This window comes from Cryptomeria japonica, chromosome 5 (genome assembly GCF_030272615.1).
Source record: "Cryptomeria japonica chromosome 5, Sugi_1.0, whole genome shotgun sequence".
NCBI classification, from domain to species: Eukaryota; Viridiplantae; Streptophyta; class Pinopsida; order Cupressales; family Cupressaceae; genus Cryptomeria; species Cryptomeria japonica.
The window spans coordinates 279,454,620-279,478,037 of NC_081409.1; the positions used below are offsets into that span (position 1 = coordinate 279,454,620).

The 23,418-nt window shown below is 36.7% G+C and overlaps 1 protein-coding gene across 2 annotated transcripts in view; it reads right to left on the reverse strand.

Annotated features, from left to right (window-relative positions):
- Positions 1 to 13,398, reverse strand: part of LOC131039601 (uncharacterized) — a 114,669-nt gene extending 101,271 nt beyond the window's left edge. The window contains exons 1-2 of one of the 2 annotated variants that reach the window (XM_057972393.2): positions 13,140 to 13,398; positions 1,334 to 1,462 (exon numbers count right to left, since the gene is read on the reverse strand). In XM_057972393.2, coding sequence (XP_057828376.2) covers positions 1,334 to 1,462; positions 13,140 to 13,272 — 262 coding nt within the window. In that variant the 5' untranslated portion in view covers positions 13,273 to 13,398. The remainder of the gene's footprint in view (positions 1 to 1,333; positions 1,463 to 13,139) is intronic. The other variant, XM_057972394.2, reaches the window with a different exon arrangement.
- Positions 13,399 to 23,418: the final 10,020 nt, after the last annotated feature.

The window sequence follows — 23,418 nt, forward strand, 5'->3', positions numbered from 1 at the left end:
TCGGGAGGAATAACCAGTTTTGGCCTCTCGTTGCATCTCTCCAAGCACCCATTAATCTTCGAAATACGGGAACTACCGGCACTATCAGACCCCAACTCCGAAGAAAAGAGGTTATTATTGAAAGTCTTCATGCCCTATGATGGGAGTTTTGAGCCCACCGCGGCGCGAAAATCCATGACTGGCTGAGCCTTCGAGGCCTCCCCACTAATACTTGCCATAAAGCTTGAGGCGGACGACACTCTAAACCCCAAAGGGGCCCGAAAGATTAAAAAAGCCCCAAAAATCCACCCCTCCCTCACTCTCCCGGGATGGAAGTCCACCCGTGGCCCCCAGCCCCGCTGGAATCCGCTGTCTGTGTGGAAAAGCGGTCGAGCCGCTCAGCCCGAGCCCCCCCCGCAGCCCACCACTCCTCTTCCCTTCCCCCGCTGCTGCTCCCCACACTGCCTTGACTCCCCCGCTCTGCGCAGACCCTTCCGCGCTCCCTGTAGCCTTTGCAACTCCCCCGATCACGAGCTAGGGCGATGCCCTAGCTCGGCCCTCAACACCGAACACCCGCGCGACATCCTCTTCCCATGAATTTTTGTTGCTCTACAAGTTTGCAATTGATTTGTTCGTTTTTTAATTTACTTATTATTATTAAATAGATTTAGATTTATTTATTGTTTTATCATTTTTATTTATATTGAATAAAAATATTATATATTTAAAAATAATAATAACTTATAGAAGGCGAATTAATGTCGATTTTTTTTTCCAAAATTTTTGCCCTTGTCGAACTTCATCCGAATTTTATAGTTGCCGAACTCGAACTCGAATTCGAACGCGGTGACATAGGCTGAAACCACCATTTTGCAAACCTCACTAGTTTACAAAATTTTCAACCAACAAGTAGCCATTTTTGTATTTGCAAATTTCATGTTTACAATCTATTTTGCAACTTTATGCCATTGTTTCTTTCTTTCATGGCCAATCATTAATGGCATACTCGTAGCAAATAAGCACATCAAATTGATGTTCAGGTATAGTGAGAGAAAGCAAATTGACTTTCACCGAAATCCAGATATAGTTTTAACTGCTATTCTCACCAAACAATTCCCAATTATGTCAACAAAATCCCATTTTCCTTCACTTTCTTCCTCTTGAACCACTAAAATACCCATCTTTCTTTAAATTGTTATATAGACAATTAAATGAAAAGTACACGAAGTGACAATTGCAAATCAGGAGTGCAAAAAGAAAAGTAAACGAGCACTTAATATTCAAATTGCTTCAAAAATGTTTTTGAAAATTGGTATTATTGGAACTAGTATAGAGTGCAAATATAGGTTCTTACCATTATGTGGATTCTGCTTTCTACGAGCTAATACAAGGTCTCCTTCTTTGTCAACTAGCAGCCGTTGACATGATGAAGCTTCTCCCTCATTACTTAAACAATTACTATTTGTGTTCTCCTGAAAGTCTCCTGGTAAAAGAAAAAAAATCAGATAGTTTGTCAAAACAAATAATAAATATGTATGGATAGTCCAATGTCTTGTAACAAATTTTAGACCCTAAATTACTCAATCGGAAGTTGTTTAAAAACATGCAAGTTATTAACTACATCCAAAGTTACACATTGGCCCTTCAGACTTATGTATACAAGAATGCATAATGCTTAAAAAAGGATTCTCTGGAAGGAGTAGAATACAAAGTCAAAACAGAAGCTTAGAAAATGGTGATATATCTCTGCTACCATGTTCTTGATATATTGACTGTCTGCTACTATGTCTTTGCTTAGAATTTCCATTCAAAAGCCATTTCGGATCCATAGTTCCAATATGTTAAAATGTGCACCATCTAAGACACTACATTACCTCGAGTTTGATGAAAACCTCAACACTCTTTACCTGAAGGCAAAGCATGAATATAAGAGTATCGAGAAGGAGAATAGCCAAGAATCGAGGCATTCTATAGCATGATAAATCTATCTATTCCCAACTACCACCAGTAGTGAGGATGCAACTCTGCACCATGTTGTTGATCAGTTGCTACCTTTATTGGTGAACCACAAGGAATGTCAACAGTTTAGCCTCAGATTCGTCATAAAGTTATCCAACCACTTGTGGGGTAAAGGTGATGGGGAACTTGTAAGAGCATGTTATCATTGTTCAAATACCCTTCACCACAATAAGGTGGGCCGTAACTCTAGCAACTTGCCAAAAGGTGGTGATATAATGATTATGGTGTAAATATGAGTGTAATACATGTTTACAAATCTTAAGATGTAATCCAAGCTTACCCTACACTAATTAAATCCTGCAAGGCAGAATGATTGCTGTAATCTGTTGTCAGAAATATGAATACATGAATCCTATTTTAATAGAGTTTTTTAAGGTTAACGTGTGATAAAGTCGCTCTCCCTCTGCTCATTTTAGGGCATTTGAAATTGTAGCATTCCTTACACACAGAATCATGTTTATAATAGAAAGAAAGATGTTTCCATTAAATCTTTAACTGAACTAAACTGGTCTAAACCAATATGTGAAGAAAACAGAAAAAAAATGATGTTCAAAAAAATCTCAAGGCCAAAATGCTTAGAAATGATTTCTGTAACACACAATTTTATTGAAATAATACGAATTTGAAACAAAAAGACATGACATCAACCAACAAGGGAAGTTTACCATATGGAACCCTTCCAATCACTAATCTTACAGAAGAAGACCAAAATAACTGCACTCTAAAAAACTAACAAAGACTAATTTCAACTTCCTTCATACCAACAACCTCTGCTCAGATAATTACATTACCAAACTGTTTAAGTTCTTACTCCAGACCCAACTGAAAACCCACAGTAACTCTCCTCTCTGTTCTTGTTTAAGAGAAACATGGATTATGAAAAGGCCCTGACCATTGTACAACCAGAAAGATAAGCTTTAAACAACCAATAGGACCAACGAAGTGACAAAAAAAAGGAGGAAAACAACAAACCCAAACAAACAAACAACCCAATTCAAGGTGGTTTAAGACCAAATTGTTCCAACAATTTTGTTTGACCATAAAGTCCTTTTTCCATAGATTTATTTTTTTGGTACAGTACATAAGACCACAAGCAGTCTCATCATCCAAACCCAATCCCATGAGAGAGGTGTCCATAGCCTCAACAGTTTCCCCTCCATTATCAGACTTTTTAGCTTCATCAGAGAATATATCTTCAACAGCAACATACATTTGTTCCTTTTTCCTCCACATAAACTGGTTTTCCATGTTACATGAGCAATTAGCAGTACCATGGCCCACTTTGCAGCAATAAAGACAGATTATAGCAGAGTCTTCAAGCTCAATCTGCTGCACCCACTCACCAAGTTTGGAAGAAAAGTTAATCTAGAAGGGATCTTCTTGTTTTTCTCCATAAGCACACAAATTCTAGCAAACAACAAACACTTTCCAAATTTAGTGATTGGATCAGTAGCAAAGTACTATCCAAAAGAATTGGCTATGAGCATAAAAACCTCTTCATCCCAATACTCGAAGGCAAACCCGGCAATTTGATCCAAACGGGGAGTTTGAAGGAGTCTTCTTTCAAAGGATTAAAGCCCAGAGACCATTTTTTAAGACATGGGCCATTTTGCCCCATAAACCAAGGACCTTCCTGCAAAGCCCAAGAGCAATCATCTAGATTGGGAAAAAAAAAGTTATTCAACAAAGCAAATACCTCTCTATTTGACCTCTTAACTTCCATTTCGGAAAAATCCATCTTCTAATAGCATCAACATTGAGGCAATTACCATAGAATCTCTCAACAAGCAAGTTCTTAAGCCAAGCTGTTGACTTAGTAGTAAGGGAATTGGGGATAAACCCCTCAACCATGGCCTAGATAGAGTCAATATCATCAGAACCATCCTCCCAATAGGCACATTCAGCATCACAGAATCCTTGGGGTGAACACCCACACCAGCACACCCTACATCCACATCGTTGATGTAGGCAATTTGCATAACAGCATCAGGCTTAGAAGCCTGCAAAGAGGAAAGGGGATCAGTAAACCCTAGCACACCACTACCAAAAGAGGCAGACATCACTAGAAAGTTTTTGCTGCTACAACATTTGCCTTTGTAATGTTCCCTTTTTGTGTATATATATATAACATAGAGTACAAAGATCTTATAGTGACACTATGTATTACACTCTCTTTTAATATTTTGTTGTTTAAATCACTCATATTTAGTCATCCACTGATTCATTGACACTTATTAGGCTAATTAGGATAATATTTCCTTGTATTGTGATGTGATTTCATCTCTTCTTAGTTAGTCACTTCTCATCTTATATACCATTAATATACCATACCTCATAAAGATGTTTTTCATGTCAATGCAATAGCTCATATGGATTTATCTATGAAAGAATTGTTGATTTTAAATTTTTATGTTAATCATAGCAATCAGATTGACAGTAAAGAACAGAAAACAAAAATGCACACATAACACAGTGATACCCTGGGAAAACCTCCCTCTTGGAGGAAAAACCCAGCAACAATAATTTCAGATCTGATTTGATTAATCACAATAGCAGATTACAAGTTTACCCTTATAGGGCGTAAATCAACTATAGCAAAACTTATCTTAATCTGGAAGTCAGGGTGATGTGCAGATCGCTGTCAAACTGAGACAGCCTTTGGGCAGCCTTGACATGCTCCAGCAGACCTAAGGCAAATTCGGCAGCCTAGAAGATCTTTGCCCAGCCTAGTAGACAAATCGCTGACTGATAAGCACAATTCGCTGCTATAGATAGTTCGCTCACTGAGAAGCACAATTTGATGAAGTTCGCTGCTGTAGATAGTTCGCATAAGGCAGAGGGATGAATCTGTTTATTGCTTCATTGATCGCCCAGGTTGCCTTTCTTATATATAGGTGATAATGTCCTAAATAGATCTTTGGTTGGCCTATCAACTTTGGTGTCAAGTTACATTTCAAATATGGGTCAAGGCCCATTTACAAGTTACATTGATAATTTAGGCGCCAAGACACAATAAAAATACATTTGCAAGTTATATATAAATAGGTCCTGACCTATTTGAAGTTGCAAGTTACACATATGTAATTCGCTCAAATAGGGCCTGCCCCAAATCAGTTATATGCAACTGAGATTACCAAATGCCAAGGCCGATAGACCACTTGGCATTTTGTGCACTAGGTCGGCCCTAGAAGGGATCTAACCTAGCTACACAACAACACTCCTCTTAGCTAGGGAGGATTCCTTCTGAATGACCAAGTCACATAGTGACTACCACCATAGCTACTCCCAGGGATGAAAGATATAAGTGCTTATTGTCATCTCAACATGACGTTCACCACTCCCAGAGGGTGAACAAGCTCATCATTTTTTTCATAACATCCACCATACCTACTTGCAAAGGGTGGATCCACCATGCCTACTCACAGAGGGTGGAAGAGGGCTTTCACCTCAAACTTCTCCCAAAGAAGAGTGCATTTCCACCATCCCTACTCGCAGAGGGTGGATCCACCATACCTACTCCCAGAGGGTGGAACGAGGCTTTAACCTAAGACTTCTCCCAGAGAAGAATGCATTAACAAGGGATTGCACCTCGAACTTCTCCCTCACAGAGAAGAACTCATTAACAAGGGATTGCACCTCGAACTTCTCCCTCACAGAGATGAACTCATTAACCAAATCTTCATGATAATGTGCCTCCCTCTGAAGCTAAAAATGTCAGGCTCCCTTTGAAGCTAAAAATGTCAGGCTCCCTTTGAAGCTGAAAAAATTGACATTTCCTCCTTTTCGAACAAGAACCCTTCTGAGTTGACATTTGACCTTGGCTCCTCCTGAGGTGTCCCTATGTCAACTTCCGCAGAAGAAGCTAGAGGAGTAGACCTAAATTTGCACTCTCGAGCAATGTCACCATACTTGTCACACCTAAAACATTGAATGTGAGATAAGTCCTTCTTTTTGAGAACAGGATCTGGACCTCTGTCACTATCCCTCTTTCTTCTTTTGCCTCTTTCCATAGAAGTGTGAGTAGCAAGGACTTGATTTTCCACATCATAATGATTATGCTCAATTCCTCTTGATATCAACCTTGACTCTTCTTGAATACAATCAGCACGAAATCTATCAAATTTGGGAAATTTGGATATCCCACTTATGCCTTGGATAAATGGCTCCCAAGAGTGAGGAAGGCCATTCAACGCTAGCATGACAAGATCCTTGTCCACAACTTCATCTCCAATGGCGCTAAGTTGATCTCTCAATTCTACAATCTTCATGAAGAAGGATATGACTGATTCTCCCTTTGCCATCTTGACTTGATGAAGTTGTTGACGCAATGCAAGTGCTCTACTTGTGTTGTTGATCTCATACATCCCTTCCAATGTTTTGAACATATCTCTGGCTGAATACATCTTGGAGATGATAGGAACAAGATGATCCTTCTGTTGTTTGTAACTAGGCTCAAAAAAGCAATTCAGATTGCCTAAGGCAGAGACACAAAAATGGAGTCAATCAGGATTTTCTTGGCTTTGACTGCATTCTTCTTGAATTGGAGTTTCTCCTCTTGATCTTCAGGCTCAGGCTGATCTTTTCCTTCTACAAACTGAAGTAGATCATTCTCTTCAAGTGCAATAAGAACTCTAGCCTTCCACGAGGTGAAGTTCAAAGCTCCGTCAAGCCTATCTTCAACTTTTAAACTAGTCACCATCTTCAATGCTGGAAATGGCGAGAAGGAGGTGAAGTGCTGCTAACAATCTTATCACAATCAATTTCGAACCAAGCTCTGATACCATGTTAATTTTATGTTAACCTTAGCAATCAGATTGACAGTAAAGAACAGAAAACAAAAATGCACACATAACACAATGATACCCTGGGAAAACCTCCCTCTTGGAGGAAAAACCCAGCAACAATAATTTCAGATCTGATTTGATTAATCACAATAGCAGATTACAAGTTTATCCTTCTAGGGCATAAATCAACTATAGCAAAACTTATTAAGATCTTGACCCTAGACAACCTAAAGGGCAGAGGCTTTGCCTTCCCTCATAGATGTGCTCTGTGTCTTCAGGAGGAAGAGTCTATGGACCACCTGGCCATCCACTGTTCCTATTCTACCTCAGTCTGGGAAAGATTTCTTAAAAGTTTTAGCATTGATTGGGTGTTTCCTAACACTATCAGTGAACTGTTTTCCTCCTGGAATTTTCATTGGACTAACTCCTTTTTGAGATCTTTGTGGCAGCTATCTCTTCCTCACATCCTGTGGAGATTATGGAAAGAAAGAAACAATCATATCTTCAGGGACTTGTCCCTCAATCAGGACATTGTGTTGCAGAAAATTCAATGGGCGATTGTGGAAAATATTGGGATCATTGAGGGTCCCTGTTTCTCGAACAACCCCCTGGAATCAAATATTTTAAGCTCATGGAATTTTAAGATTGCTGACAGTTCTGATCCCAACCAAAATAAAAGACTTGAAGCTAGGTGGCAAACCCCCCCTCATGGTTGGTTCAAAGTCAATTTTGATGGTGCTGCAAAAGGTAACCCGAGCCCTGCAGGTTGTGGAGCTATTCTTAGAGATGATAAAGGTATTTGCAAGGAAATGGTTGCTGTCCCAATTGGGAGCCAAACAAACCATAAAGCTGAAGCAATGGCAGCTCTCCAGGGTATTCCCCTTGCTAAAAAATGGAATTGCCCCTACTTATGGATTGAAGGGGACTCAAACAATATCATCAAATGTCTTAAGGGGACCTCAAAGCCCTCATGGTCGATCAACAATATCATTAAAGCCACTAGAGACCTTATCAGCACTTTTAAAAAAAGTTACATATCCCACATCTACTGTGAGGCCAATGGCTCTACTACTGGGCTGCCAACACGGCAGTTAACAAAGATGAGATGATTACGTGGACAGGAGAACAAGGACTCCCTGAAAATGTCAGACTAATCATTTTTAAGGACCGATATAGAAGCACTCCAAAGATTTTTGATGGACAGAATAATAATGAAAAGGACTAAATGGAGTACTTTGAGTTATTATAATAATGTGAGCCTCATTTATTATAATACTTATTCCATCACTTCCCATGCTTTCTGGGTCAAATTGATAGTTCCGATAAGCTTTCTGGCTAAAACTTTCTGCAAGTTTCAAAATTTGGCTCTGAACAACGAAAATATGGGTGGTAACAGGGGGCGATACGAACCAAGCAGCTGCAAAGAATGGAAACAAAAGGAGGAGGTTTGGAGCATCCTGCAGAAGGGTGGTTTTCCAAAATTCATGGAGAGACTCCACAGACAGGATGGCACGGTTACCAGTTTTTTCTGCAAAAATTGGAGAAAGGGTATGCTGAAAATGGGAGACCAGATTGTTGAAATTGATTGGTCTGTTGAAATTGATGAAGACCTTATTGCCCAAGCCACAGGCCTCAGAAGGGAAGGATGCAACTTCTATAGAGACAGAAAAGTTACTAAGGAGGCCATTGACAGATATCCAGAAACCGAGAAAGAGAAAAAACGCCTGGTGAAGTTAAGTAAAACTTACTACCCCCCTAGGGCTTTTGTTAAACCCTGGCGGGAGGTCCTCTTTGTTTTAATGCGCTACATTACATTAGATGGTAGGTTTACAAAAGTTTATGGCTACCATTTCGTCGTGCTGAATCATTTTAGGCATGATGAGAAGGTTAATTTTCCTTATTTTCTGCTTTGCTCGATGAATGCCACTATTAAGGCCTACAAAGAGAACCCTATGGGGGACACTGTCATGCATCAAGGCTTAATGGTCCTTATTTACGACCATCTCAAGGCCAATCAAATAGCCCGCCTGCAGCCCTCTATAGAGTCTGAGGAGGATGGGTCTGACTTTGTCTTTTCAGTGGATGAGGAGTCTGATAGTGACCCATCGAGTGATTCTGAGGAGAGCTTGGATGTTTCGGATTATGGAACTGGTAAGAAGAGGAAATACATTAAAACAAGACCTTCTTCCTCTAAGGGTAAAAAACCTAAAGGCAGAATCCTCTAGATTAACCCTTCCTCGGAGGAGGAGGTCTCTGAAGACTCAGAGAAGGAGAACCCTCAAGGTTCGCTGAAAAAGAAAACTAAAGTTCACACCCAGACTAGAAATAAGCACAAGAGGAAGGAGGAGAATGTGAAGGAGTTGGAGGTTTATAAGCAGAAAAGGACCTCGAAAGCCGAACAGAACCTGGAGAAGGTGACCACGGGCGAGGCTCTTGGGGTTGAAGACACAACTACTAGACGGGACACCCCAAAAAAGGAACAGGATATCCCTGGTAAGGTTGATCCTCCCCCTAACCCTCCTCCAGAGGGTATGCAAGGTTTCATGGATACTATGGAGTGGCTTATAACTGGTTACAAGAAAGTTGTGGATGACAACAAAAAACTCAGCAACAGAATTCAGATTTTGGAAACCATCAACACTGGGGAAGGGAAGACTATGGCTGATTACATTGAGGACCTGAAAAATACCATTGCAAAAGCTGAAAACATAAGAGACTCCTTCAACCCCAGATTTGAGAAAATAGAGAAAGATCTACTGGAAAGGAAAAATCTTGCTGACGCTAATGATCAAACTATCTTGGGTACCGCCAATAAAGTCAGCAAAATTGAGGAGTGCCTAAAGAGTATTGTTGAACAGAGTTTAAGCATCCTGAAGATTTCTGCTAGCAACACTAATACTCTCATCAGTAAACTGGACGAAGAGAAGGAGACCCTGGATATTGACCCGGACACTGAAGGCACAGGGGACACTCGAGGGCCCAGAACCCAAGCCAGAGGCAAAAAGAAAAAAAACCTAACAAGGACCTGGAAGATCTCAAAGCTGTTGGGGCCACCTATGACCAGTTGGTGAAAAAGGCGGAGGACCTGCTGAAGACTATAGCTGTGTAGTGTTTTCCTTGTTTCTTTAATGTTTTTATCTTTAGCTGTCTTTTTGGTTTGCTGGCTTTTTTGCCAATCGTTTTGTAAGCGGTTTATAAGCTCTGGAATTTTTATTGTCTTAATCTCCTTTGTTAAAGGTTTCGGGTCCTGAAAACCTGTTTTTCTTAATTAATCAGAACTATAGCAAAACTTATCTTAATCTAGAAGTCAAGGTGATGTGCAGATCGCTGTCAAACTGAGACAGCCTTTGGGCAGCCTTAACACGCTCCAGCAGACCTAAGGCAAATTCGGCAGCCCAGAAGATATTCGCCCAGCCTAGTAGACAAATCACTGACTGATAAGCACAATTCGCTGCTATAGATAGTTCCCTCACTGAGAAGCACAATTTGATGAAGTTCGCTGCTGTAGATAGTTCGCATAAGGCAGAGGGATGAATCTGCTTATTGCTTCATTGATCGCCCAGGTTACCTTTCTTATATATAGGTGATAATGTCCTAAATAGATCCTTGGTCGGCCTATCAACTTTGGTGTCAAGTTACATTTCAAATATGGGTCAAGGCCCATTTACAAGTTACATTGATAATTTAGGCGCCAAGACACAGTAAAAATGCATTTACAAGTTATATATAAATAGGTCCTAACCTATTTGAAGTTACACGTTACACATATGTAATTCGCCCAAATAGGGCCTGCCCCAAATCGGTTATATGCTACTGAGATTACCAAATGCCAAGGCCGATAGGCCACTTGGCATTTTGTGCACTAGGTCGGCCCTAGAAGGGATCTGACCTAGCTACACAACAAGAAGAATATTGATGTTACATTCTTCTCTCTAATGTCCTTTATGATTGAGGTTATGATGAACTTCTTTTATAATGTTCAATACACACACGACCTGTGAAATGGAAATAGACCATTTGGTAACCGATAACAAAATTTTATTCATTTTTTTGATTGACATGGTCTAATTTTTTCAAGCTTTCAAAAATGCTTCCATGATGGGTTCCAAGTGAACCCTGATCTCAAAATGAACTTGGACGCATAAAAGTAAAAATCAAAATTTATCTTTGCTCTCAGGTACGGGGTAGTTTCAATGTTAATTAAATTTTAATAAGCGATGCAGCTCATTGAACAACTTCTATTTTGTATTGATCGTTTAGATGTATATATATATATATAACAGTCAAAAGGCATGAAATGAAGAGTTGTGACTCCCTCAAACATGAGACATAAAAGGGAGATCATTTGAGAAGAACATCCACAAATCATCAATAGGGAATGAAGGAAATCAATTTGGAAATGAATTATTATTCTCAAAGGCAGCAATGAAGGGTAGTGACTAAATTCTTGCAAAGGGTGGTGACTCATTCCTTGAGAAGGGTGGTGACTACTTCAAGAAATGGGCTAAAGAGCAAATCAATCCTCCAAGAAAAGAAGGAAGGATGAATGAAGGGAGAAACATCTATTCAGAAATTCATCATCAAATATCAATTCTTTCAGCTATATACAAAATCAGAAACTCATTCAAGAATCAAATTATAAAATCATCTCATCGATAATCAAAAGAATCAATCAATTAATCATACTAACATCAATCTTTCAAATATCAATCATTCAACAACAACCAATCAGTCAAATAAATATACAAACCTCAATCATTCAAATATCAACCATTCAACAAGAATCAATCAATCAAACAATTATACAAACCTCAATTTTTCAAATATCAATCATTCATGCATCAATTCATTCAAGCAACATTTAAGCATCCAATCATCAATCATTCAAGAAATGTCAATAAAGAGAGATCAAGCAATCAGCAATAATCTAGCAAATACATCAAGATATCAATTTTGAATTCTCGTTAGTACTTGTGAACCGGACAGGGTTCGCGCCCATGGGTGGGCTAAGATTTGGAAGGACATGGTCTTTTCCTACCCTTTGGCAAGCTAGGGATGAGGTCCTTGGTATTGTCACCAAATGGGATCTGGGCTCATGTGGTGAGCTAGGGTTTGGAGGGACTGGGTCTTTTCTTACCTTTGACAAACTAGGGATGGAATCCTTGGTTTTGTCATGATTTGCAAGGTACTTATGGGGAATTCACCATTTGATCAATCAAGTATTCTGCTATGATTTATTGATCTGAGTATTGTTGATCTTTGGCAAGACAGTTTGAAGGAGAATTATTGCAGAAAATCAAGCTAAGTTCTATTTTCAGAATTATTCATAGAAAAATCACGATTAATTCTATTTTCAGAATTATTCATAGAATTATAGATTGAACATCATAATAAAATTCCATCATGTTTTATAAAATTATATTTATAAATAAATATAATGCAATTCTCATCTTGAGTTGGAATTATTGTTTTAGGGCAAAACTCGGGAATATCCTAAAAAGGGACATTACAGTTTTCACAGGCCGAATCTCCTCTCTGTTTTTCATCACAACCTCCTCTATTTATTTGCACACATCCTAAAAATACTGCAATCTTGATTTAACCGTTACAGAATGGAAACGGGAAGTATTAAAGTATGAAACGTCAATGTAGAAAATAGGCACCGCCCTTAAGGATGTAACGCCCATCTACAATCCGCCAACCTAAAAATAGAGCGGATGCTCCTACGACAACATGGATCCGATCGTTTAAGTTGCTTTGTTGGGTGACCATGGCTAGGGCACCTGTCCAGTAATGCAATGGCCATAATGTTTTGGGCATAAAAGAATCCATTTAGAAGTGTCGTTTGGGTACAAGCATGTTTTGAAAACATTGCAAATAGAATTTCTTGTTCATAATAAGACATGAGTCTTCAAACCATGATTTTTTTAACTCTCAAACATAGACCTTTGGGCTAGACGTCACTTCCTACGGATATTATCTTCCGTCAAAATTTACCTGAGATTTGCACCTGACCTCATCAATAGTGGGAATAATCAGAGTAGAGGGGCAAGGCCAGTAAAAGTTAAACTTGGGGGCATCACTATGGCAATCGCTAACCCCCTGCTGGATATGAATCACAGATATCTTTGGAAAGTTTTCAGTCTTTTTTTTTTTTCAAGGTTGTTCTGAATTGTGAATATTGGTGTTGTTTTCTTGTCAAGAAGTGTTTCTCTTTTAACCACGCGTATCGTAAAGAAGAATTCTGCAAATGCTAACTTAGTTTTTAGCCATGTTTAAGGTTTTTAAAGTACTGAATGTTGATTAAGAAAACTCTGAAAACAAAGAAAGAGAATGAAAGCTACAAGCGGTGTAAACCTGTTAATGGGTTTGTAGATGGTAACACCGATGGCAAAATTGTGAATCGAGTGAAGTGGGATTTTGCATCGGGTGGACAACCCAGATGTATTTCACTCATCACTTCATCCTCTTTTCCTTCCTCCGCCTCCATCTGCTGACACTTTTTTCACAGGTGAGCTTAGGTAGTGAACTTGAGAACACTCCTCTTGTCAGCGAAAGAAAAAAGGAACTGGGCATTCTAATGAATAATGAAAAAGCATTCCAGTTTGAACTAGCCCCAATCGGTTTTGCTTTTTGAACCGTTGATTTTCTACTATTCTTTCAACTATTTTTTTATATATTGAACAAAGTAATTAAAAATTATAAAATTGAAGTTATTAAAATAGTGAAAAATATATGCGAATCACTAGTAATTCAGTTACAAGGGTAACAAGAAAAGGACAATGATTATGTAAGTTGTATAACATTTTCAAAAGGATTTGGTCTATTAGATTGAAATTTCATAACTTGATCTTTAATCTATTGTACTTGATTCTTGAATGAATGAAAGATTAATTTTAATAACGTTCACAAGGCCCAAGCAGCTTATGGAACCCACGAACAACATAAAAAACTCCTTAGCAATAGGACACCGTATTCTTAAGCAGTTGCAACTTCCCTTCCAGATCTGTTTTTTGACAGTGGATCTTTGATCAACAAATTTATTGTTTTTCTCAACCTTGTGTCTTCAAATAATGTGCTTAGATTATTAGTTTTCAAGATGTCCTCATAGCTTATGCGATGTCACTATAAGATGAGAATTCCATGACCAAATCTCATTTTGTCTCCACCTCTCTTGTGTTGCAAAATAGACATAATCTTTATTTCCCATTCCTCTTTAGGTATCATCCATCTACATGTTTCACATCTCAAGTGATGAGAACTTGTCCTTTGTTGGACTATCAACATTTTTTGTTCCAATTTAATATTGGTCCTTATATAAGTTTTTTCCTTTACATCATTCTTGCATAATGTTTGGATCTACGAGAAAAGAAAGGCTTTCAACTATCTTCATATTAAATCATTTTTGAACTAAAGTTGTTGCTTATCTAAATGTCATTGTAAGTTTTACATTCCAAAATAAAGTGTGTTTTATTTTGACAATCCTAGTTGTGCAAAAGACTCTCTCTCTCTCTCTCTCTCTCTCTCTCTCTCTCTCTCTCTCTCTCTCTCTCTCTCTCTCTCTCTCTCTCTCAGGCTATGAGAATCTTTGCTCTTAAGGGAATGTTGGCCTCTAAATAGGCCTTTTACCGATGTTCAAAAATAGGGTTAAATTCATCAAGGTAATATTTCTTCTTTCTCCCTAATATCTTTTCTCACGTAAACTTGTGAACCTTATCTACAACAATTATCAATATTTCTTTGTCATTATCAAGGTAGGCATTAAGTGAATTTTGCTCATCCACTTGTAATTTTGATTCATCCATTACTTATTTGATTCATGGACATGACTTATTTCTTTCACTTGTGAATGTTATAGTTGAACAAGTTTTTAACTTGAATTTACTTGTGATGCATGCATTTTATAATTCTTTCTATATGCATCCATTTGATGTCTAAAATGTTGCTTGCCCATATTTCACATCCATTTAACACCACCAAAATAACTAAAAGCCCAAAAGGAGTTTGATTAATTTTTTAATTCCATAACTTTGCCTCTTTGCATCAATTTTAAAGGACAAAAATTGCTCTCCACCCTCCCATTATTCTCTTCGTTCTACAAGTTTCCTAACTAAGCTTGTTAATGGAGTTGTTCTTGAGGTATTTAAATACTTCATTGCTTCATCAATAATACTTCCTTCAAAACAAAATTCAAATATAATCTTTTTCTTTCTCTTGGAAAAGATCATGATCTTGGTCTTCCTTGTAATAAAGTGCATATCTACATCTTTGCAAATGTGTTCTAGGGAAAAAAAACTCTTGTAACCCTTGAGTGGCCCTGACAATATGAATAATATCATCTATATACAAAATAATCTTGATAACATATTCCTCTAGAAGAACATTACCCTTACTTTCCAAACTCAGCCATTCTTTAAGTTTGTCAGTAAATAGGCTAAAAATTGTAGGAGATAGTGAGCATCCTTGTTTAACTCCAATATCACTCCTACAATTTTCTAAAGTGGTTGCTTGAGCTTTGATTTTTACATAAACCTTTTCATAGAGTCTATGGATAGTCACTCTAAATTGCACTAGGGTAATAAGATCCTTCATTCTACATCATAACTTATTCCTAGGAATTGTGTCAAAAGCCTTCTTGAAATCAAAAAATAACAATAAGATTCATCTTTCTCATTCTAGACTTTTACAATGATGTCTCATGTGATACCATGATCAATTGTTGAGTGATTAATTTGAAGCTTGCTTCCCTTTTGTTATATTTTCTTTTTCTTTTGTCCACTTGTTGATTTGATGGGAAACTATGCTACCAAAAAACTTTAAAAATAAAGTATAGATCATGATGACCTAATAGTTGGAAGGATTTCAAACATCTCCACTCTTAAAAAGGGGTATTGCTAAGCTAGTAAAACAATCTCTTCGAAACCCATATTAAATAATGTTGTTGAATATTTTCACAATGTGAGGTGCGATGATTTTCATTCCCCATTTTAGGTATTCATCTTGAATCTCCATGTCCCTATCCTTTCCTACATCCATTTCTTAATACCTTGGCTTCTTGTAAATTGAATAATTTATTTGTCATGTTGACCTCAGGGAGTGCTCAATTGAGTCATGCTCATACAGTTGTTTTGCATGTTCAAACCATTGAGTGGTTGTTATGTGATTCTCTATTTGTTCTTTTCTTAGTTGAAGTTTCTTCAAAATAGTTTTGGGTTATTCTTCCCTATATTTATATATCAACTTGTATCTCCTTGTGTTCATGAACATCTCTTTTTTTCTTTTCAAATACTTGTATATTTTTGTCTTCTCCTTCTTTTTACCTAGTTCCTCGAGATCTTTCCTTGTAGCTTTGCAATCCTTATCAAACCACACATTTTTCAGAAAATAAATTATTTTATTTCTTTTTGCTCTTTATCCGTTTACAACTCTCAAGTGCCCTTTGAATTATACTTGTCAATTCCTAACTTTTTACATCCTATGATCTTTTTCTTTCTTTCTCTATTAATTGCCCTCATTGTTTTCTTGAAAATATCATAGTTTTTTGGGGTTGAAAGAATTTTTTCCTTTGTTAGAAGTTAGTGGGTGAGTTGCTCATGTATATTATGATAATTCCTTTTTAGTCAAGATATCAAAATGCATATTGAAATGTTGTCTTATGTTAAACCATCAAGAGGATTTCAATCACAACTTTCATTATTTTATCAATAGGACGTTATCTTCACTTGTGAAATGACTATATGTCCCTATTGGAAATAGTTTGTCATTGATGTCTTAGATGCAGCGATATGTATTCTGGTTATTTGGTGGTTTAATGTCATGTCCAATAATTTCCATTAAGTAAACCTATGAGGAACAAAGTACAGAACAATGATTGGTCATATATAATGCACAATGATAAAACAACAAAGTATTTGTTAGTTCTTGCCAAGGCAGGATACTATTGCATTCATCTAATCCAATTTCTCAATTAGTTTAGCCAATCAATATCCTGAATTAAAATTTTTGAACTTAAAACTATAGTTTACCTTTAATTTATATTTTAAATAATTATAAAAATGACATTTTTCTTAATTCTTATTTATGAGAGTAGGTATAAAATTCAATTTTCTAAAAAATAATTGTACATTTCTATGTTTTCAATACATTAAATGATTGTCAGTTTACCCAACTCAATACTGCATTAAATAAATGTAGGTTTGCATTACCAATGACGTCACCACTTAGAATTATGTTTTTTAAATTTACAGACCATCATGATTTGAGACATTTCATTCAATTGTATATAGTCTTTTTGGCAGTCGTTTTATATTTGCAAAAAAAAGGAATATCTTGTGCATAAGATATTAAAAGATAATAATACGATAGTTAAAGTTAGCTAAACTAATAACAATTAAAATACTGACTCATTCATTACTTTCCCATGTGAATATTTAACAAGAGATGCAAAGCATCATGTTCCTGCCATTAGCATAGTTAGTTTAGAGTAAATGAAAGTACAATTGAAGATAAAGGGGGTAGGAAAAGAGAGAGAAATAGATAGAGAGATAGAGAAAGGTAGAGGGAGAGACAAAAATAGAGAGATATAGATAAGGAGGTAGAAAGATAGAGAAGACGTAGAGGGAGAGATAGCAAGAGATAGAGAGAAAGAAATAAAGAAATAGATAAGTATATAGGGAGGGGGAGAGGTAGAGAGGAAGAGATAGATGGATATTGAGGGAGAGGGAGAAATATAAGTATTTGTGGCTCTATGATAGAAGGATAGAGAGATAGGTATATGGGAAGATAGAGAGAGGGGGAGAGCTAGAGTGAGAGAGATAGGTAGAGAGAGAAGAGGGGGAGAGGAGAGAAGTTAGTGTTATCAAATTTTAATTTAAAGTATTGAAATTGAATTGAAATTCCTTTTTAATATTTGAAAATGAATATTACCAAATAAATAAATAATATTGTTGTTAATGAATATTAGTTTAAGATTAGCAATTACTATCAATTTATTATAAATAATTTTGAATGTCTAAATTTTTTATCCAAAATTCAACTAAAATTAAAAACTTATTAGAAAATTTATATAATATGTTATTGAGTTATAATGTCACTATATATCTTAGAAGCTTTGTCAATGGATAAAAAAGTCAGCAGGTGGAAAACCTAAAACCTTGAGATTCTCTCTATGAATTTTTTTCCTAAGGTTCACATATGTAGAGAGAAGGAAAGAGCTAGAGTGAGAGAGAAGAGAGAAGAGAGGGACAAGAGAGAAGTTAGTGTTATCAAATTTTAATTTAAGGTATTGAAATTGTATTGAAATTCCCTTTTAATATTTGAATATGAATATTACAAAATTGTAATTAAAATATTCTTGTGGTTGAAAAGACTTATTTTTTAATTGTTGACAATGAATGTTACTAGATTATAAATGAATATTGTTGTTAATGAATATTAGTTTAAGAAAAAAAATTACTATAAATATATTACAATTAATTTTGAAAGACTATTTTTAATTCATAATTCAATTAAAATTAAAGATTAATTACAAAATTTATGCAATATGTTGATTGAGTTATGATGTCACAATATGTCTTAGAAGCTTTGCCAATGGATAAAAAAAGTTAAAAGGTGGAAAACGTAAAACCATGAGATTCTCTCTATTAACAATTTTCCTAAGGTTCATGTGTTTTAAATGAATCAATTACTGTATAAACAAAATTATCACCAATTCTAAATTATATTATATAATAATTTTAAATTAAATTAATTAAAAAAATATTTTCCATTTTAAAATAATCTAATATGTTTTTTTATCGGTAATTGGCCGAAGCCTGAATAGCTTTTGACTGGAGCTATGAACCAGTGGGGACACAGTAGGGGGCCCCATCGCCATTACTTGAATTATTATTATTATTATTATGTTTGATTAGATTGACCCCAAGACCTTCCCCATCCTATGGAAGGCCAAGAGTCACAACTTAGAATTCCACTTCAGATGTCCCTATTGGGAATTGAACTTGGGTCTCCATAGTGAGAACCCAGTGTTTTAACCAGTTAAGCTCAACCCCTTGGACTAAAATAGTCTAATATTAATTACCATATAAAAAAATATAATATTAATATAAAAAAATTATATATATTAAAAAATAAAATAATCTCTCTATCTTTATCTTTTTAATCTCTAACAAGTGTAATGAAGATATATATTAAACTAATTTACAAATTTTAGCTTTCAATTGTTTAAAAAAAATCTTATAAAATGAAAAAAATGTTAAAAAATAAATTAAAATCTTACTCAAAATTACAAATAACTATTTTGTAATTATTAATTTTTAAAATTACTATCTTAAAAAAATTCTCTCTAATAAAAATTAAAATTAATCATTATGAAATCAATATTAATTAAATATACTTTAAATTTTAAATTAAAGGAGGTAAATAAAAAAAAGAGTATTAAAAGTAAACATTATAAGTAGAAGGAGGGAGTATTAATGCAAAGTGAACTATATTATAATATTAAAAAATGTTACAAGAAATAATTGTGCCTTGTATGGCGACACGCAAGAGGTTAGGTCTGCAACCTAGAGAGTTTAGAGATTTCAGACCAAATGATCAGCCAAGGTACCATGCAAATCTAGGATTTCACTCATGGACAAAACCTAAATGGGTTTGGGAGGATCATAACAGAGCCCCCTGTACTGTTTACGGATAGAAAGGAAAGCGATGGATGGAGCAAGGATTTTCGGAGATCCAAAAACACCTTCCAAGGTAGTTTCAGTAATCGCAATAACAGCTAGTCAGAAGCGAAATTGAACTGGCAGAAGGTCCGTGCAAAGGAATGGAGGTCGAAGAAGATCCGAAGAACGGAGCCTTCCAAGAAGGTAAACCCTAAACCGCCAGAAGTTCAAAAATTATCTTTCTTTCTAGACAACAAAAGTTGGAATGACTCGGTAGCATTCTTAAGAGAAAATAGTCTTTTCATGAAATGGCTTGGGGACTAGCTGGCTTTCAGCCATGTTAAGAAATGGTGTGAGGAGAAATGACCTTTCAAAGTGGATATAAAGACAATGCATAACGACTTCTTCTTAGTAATCACAAATAATAGTAAGGATAAGAATTGGGTCTTAAATAATGGGTCATTTTTTCATGGGAGGTAGAGGTTTGTATATTAGGGACTAGGAGCCGAATTTTAATCCTATTAAGGCCCCTCTAGAAGATGTACCTATTTGGTTGCAACTTTATAACCTTCTGAGGGAGTATTAGAATCAAGAGACCTTCCAGATGATTGGGAATAAGATAGGGTTTTATATCAAGTTGGATGAAGCTATAGAGAAAAAAGAAAATTTAGTAAGTATGCAAGAATATGTATTGGATGGAAACCTCATTTCCCTTTGCCTGCCTGGTTAGAAATAAATGCAAATGCAAGATGTTGGATACAAAAGGTTGAGGTAGAAGATCAATGGGAAAGATGTTTTGTGTGTAACAAGGAAGGACATTTGGTGGAGGTATGCCTAATTGGCCCTAAGGGTAAGTCAGTAGATTCTTCATTGGAACTTGTTACAGTGGTGAAGTTTGCAGATGAGGAGAAGGATAAGAGGCAGACAAAATAATTGGATGATGGGGCTTCCCCTTACACGATGGTGCAAGTTGCTAAGGAGAATGAAGCAAAAATAGGGAATGAACATATGGCGGTCTCGAGTGATGCAGATAGAATAACAAGCTAGATTGAAGTTGCTTACCTAGTGGAAGAGGTCTTAATAAAGTTGAAGCGGCTGTGAAGACATTGGATGCGGGAGTGAAAGGATCCCAGAAGGAACTGAGTGTAGAAGAAGATATCCAACTCGAACAGACTCAATGTGCTAACATGAATAACGAAGAAAGGATTGTTTGTGAAGACGAGGCAATGACATAATTTGGGATGATGAAGAGGATGATTGGGGAGCCTTTGATGAGGAAGATATTATTGAGAGTTGTACCATCAACCAAACTGATTCTCAGCTTTTGAAAGCCTCCCTAGGGGAAAAGAAGTCCAAAGGTAGGAAACCGAATAGGATCCAGATTGCTATGGCAAGAAATGCCAAAGGACAGTGCAAACTTACAATAGGGAAGCGGGGCCCCCTTCCTGAAGAAAAATGAAACTCATAAGTTGGAATGTCAGGGGATACAACGCCCTTGACAAATTTTTTTTGATCAAGCGGGGTCTTGAACAAATGAAACCGGATCTGGTATGTTTATAGGAGACAAAAATGAACTTGGAGGAGGCAGAGGGTTTGATGAGAGCTTGGCGGTCATGGACAGGGATTTTTTCGGGTGTTGTTGGCTCTTCGGGTGGACTTGGTATACCATGGAACCCTGTTCTTATTAAGGTGGAGGAACTCATCAAAACTCAAGCGTGGTAGTTGTGCAAAATCCAATCTTGCAGTCTCAATCGTGACTTTTTCCTCATTAATGTTTATGGCCCGATGAAAGCTAATCTGCAATTGGAGATATGGAAACAATTATCATTGATTTTGAGTAACTTGTCACAAGAACTGGTGATTCTTGGGGGATATTTTAATACAATTCTAGACATGACAGATAAGAAAGGAGGAAATGTGGGTGTTATTGCTTCACAAGTTGGCTTCCAAAACTTCGTAATTGAGAATGGCCTGAGAGATGTAAGAACTAATAAAGGAACCTTCACCTGGTCCAATCATAGATTTGGGGGTGATCATATTGCTAAGAAATTAGATAGATTTTTTCTACGCAGAAATTGGGCTTCTAGACCATTAATCTTTGAAGCTAGGGTCAAATCAATCGCAACATCGAATCATTTTCTAGTGGAACTTCTGGTATGTCTAGATAGTGTCCTGATTAGATATTCTTTTAAATTTGAGAAAATGTGGTGAACAGAGTATGGTTTGAAAGATTTGATCAAAACCTGGTGGGAGGAGGCCCTGATGGTGTATGGTTCGATGGCATTCTAGTTCTTTAAGAAATTACAGTTCCTCAAAGGGAAATTAAAGGAATGGAATAGGATAAAGTTTGGGAATATTTTCGTGGATAGAGATAAAATAGAGGTGGAATTGGAATAAATTCAAAAGGACATCATGGATCATGGTATGACAATGGATATTTCTAACAGGGAGACAAACTTGAAATCCAAATATAATGAAACCCTAGCTAGAGAGGAGGTATATTGGAAACAAAAGTCCCAAGAATTTTGGCTGAAGGAAGAAGACAGAAATACGAAGTTTTTTCATAATTCGGTGAAGGTTAAGAGATCCTGAAACAGGGTGACATCAATAGGGAGCAAGGTGAATGTGGTGTTGGATAAGGCAGATTATATTAACAAGGAAGTGGTAGAGTTTTCTAATGAACTCCTGACAAAGGATCCAAGTTTGAATATTCAACAACAAGAGCAAGTATTGGAGCATATTCCTCACATCATCTCAAATAGCCAGAACAAAGCACTATGCAGACCAATCCTTGTCGAAGAGATAAGTTTTTTCGATGGTGGGGGATAAGGCCCCGGGGCCAGATGGTTTTCCTTCTTTCTTCTATCAACAATTTTGGGATGTGGTCGGCCTTGATGTTTGGAAGGATGTGGAAGAGGCTAGAGAAAGTGCACGGGTAGCCAAAGAATTTAACTGCACCTTCTTAGCCCCGATCCCTAAAGTTGAGAGTCCGAGTGCAAATTCTGAAACATAAATATTTGAATTCGAATTGTAGGGAAATAATATTCATAGTCAGGGACCCTCCGAGAGGATCGACGATTTGGAATTTTTTGGTGTCATGTAGGAAGGTGATTATAGAGCACCTCACATGGTAGCTGGGGAATGGGGAGAAAGCAAACTTCTGGATTGATTCGTGGGAGGGTAGACCATCCATGTCCTTGTGAAGGGATGTAGCTCACATCGGACATGTGGTTGAAGCTCGTTAGGGTTCTAAAGTGGGGGACTATATGTTTAAAGTGAGAAAGAATGGAGTAGATGAGTGGTAATGGAAAGATGTTAATTTGTTGTTGCTATCCGCTCAACAAAAAACTTCATTTATTAGAATCCTAGATGAATATAAGCCACTTCTTGGTCTGAAAGAAGATGTTTTAAAATGGTGTGGATCAAAATCTGGGAATTAATCAGTCAAGGTGGAATACAACCTGATTAAAAATGCAGAGACTGATACCGAGTGGCCATCCAAGCTATGTTGGAGCTCCAAATGTTTACCAAAGGTGGGGGTGTTATCATGGTTAGTTTTGAAAAGGAGAATATTGATGAGAGATAGAATTAAGAGATTGGGTTTCAATAGCCCTTTTCAGTGTGTACTATGCAAAGACTCTAAAGAATCCTTGGAACATCTATTGTTACATAGCGAATTGGCTCAAGGAGTGTGGAATTTCCTGTTAAGCAAATTAGGGTGGGAAATCCCCTTTCCGAAAAAATATTGGATTTGTTCAAGAGTAGGTTCACAGAGTATAGGAAGTCGGCCTTTTCTAGCATATGGATTGTGTCACCATTAATAGTTTTATGGGAAATATGGAAACAAAGGAACAAGAGAATTTTTTCAGGATAAGGAAGAATCGATAGAAAAATTATGTGATAGAGTGGAAAGGGCCATCTCTGAAGTTGTGTTAATGGTGATAGTTAGTCATGATTTTGTGAAGGATCTGTATAGC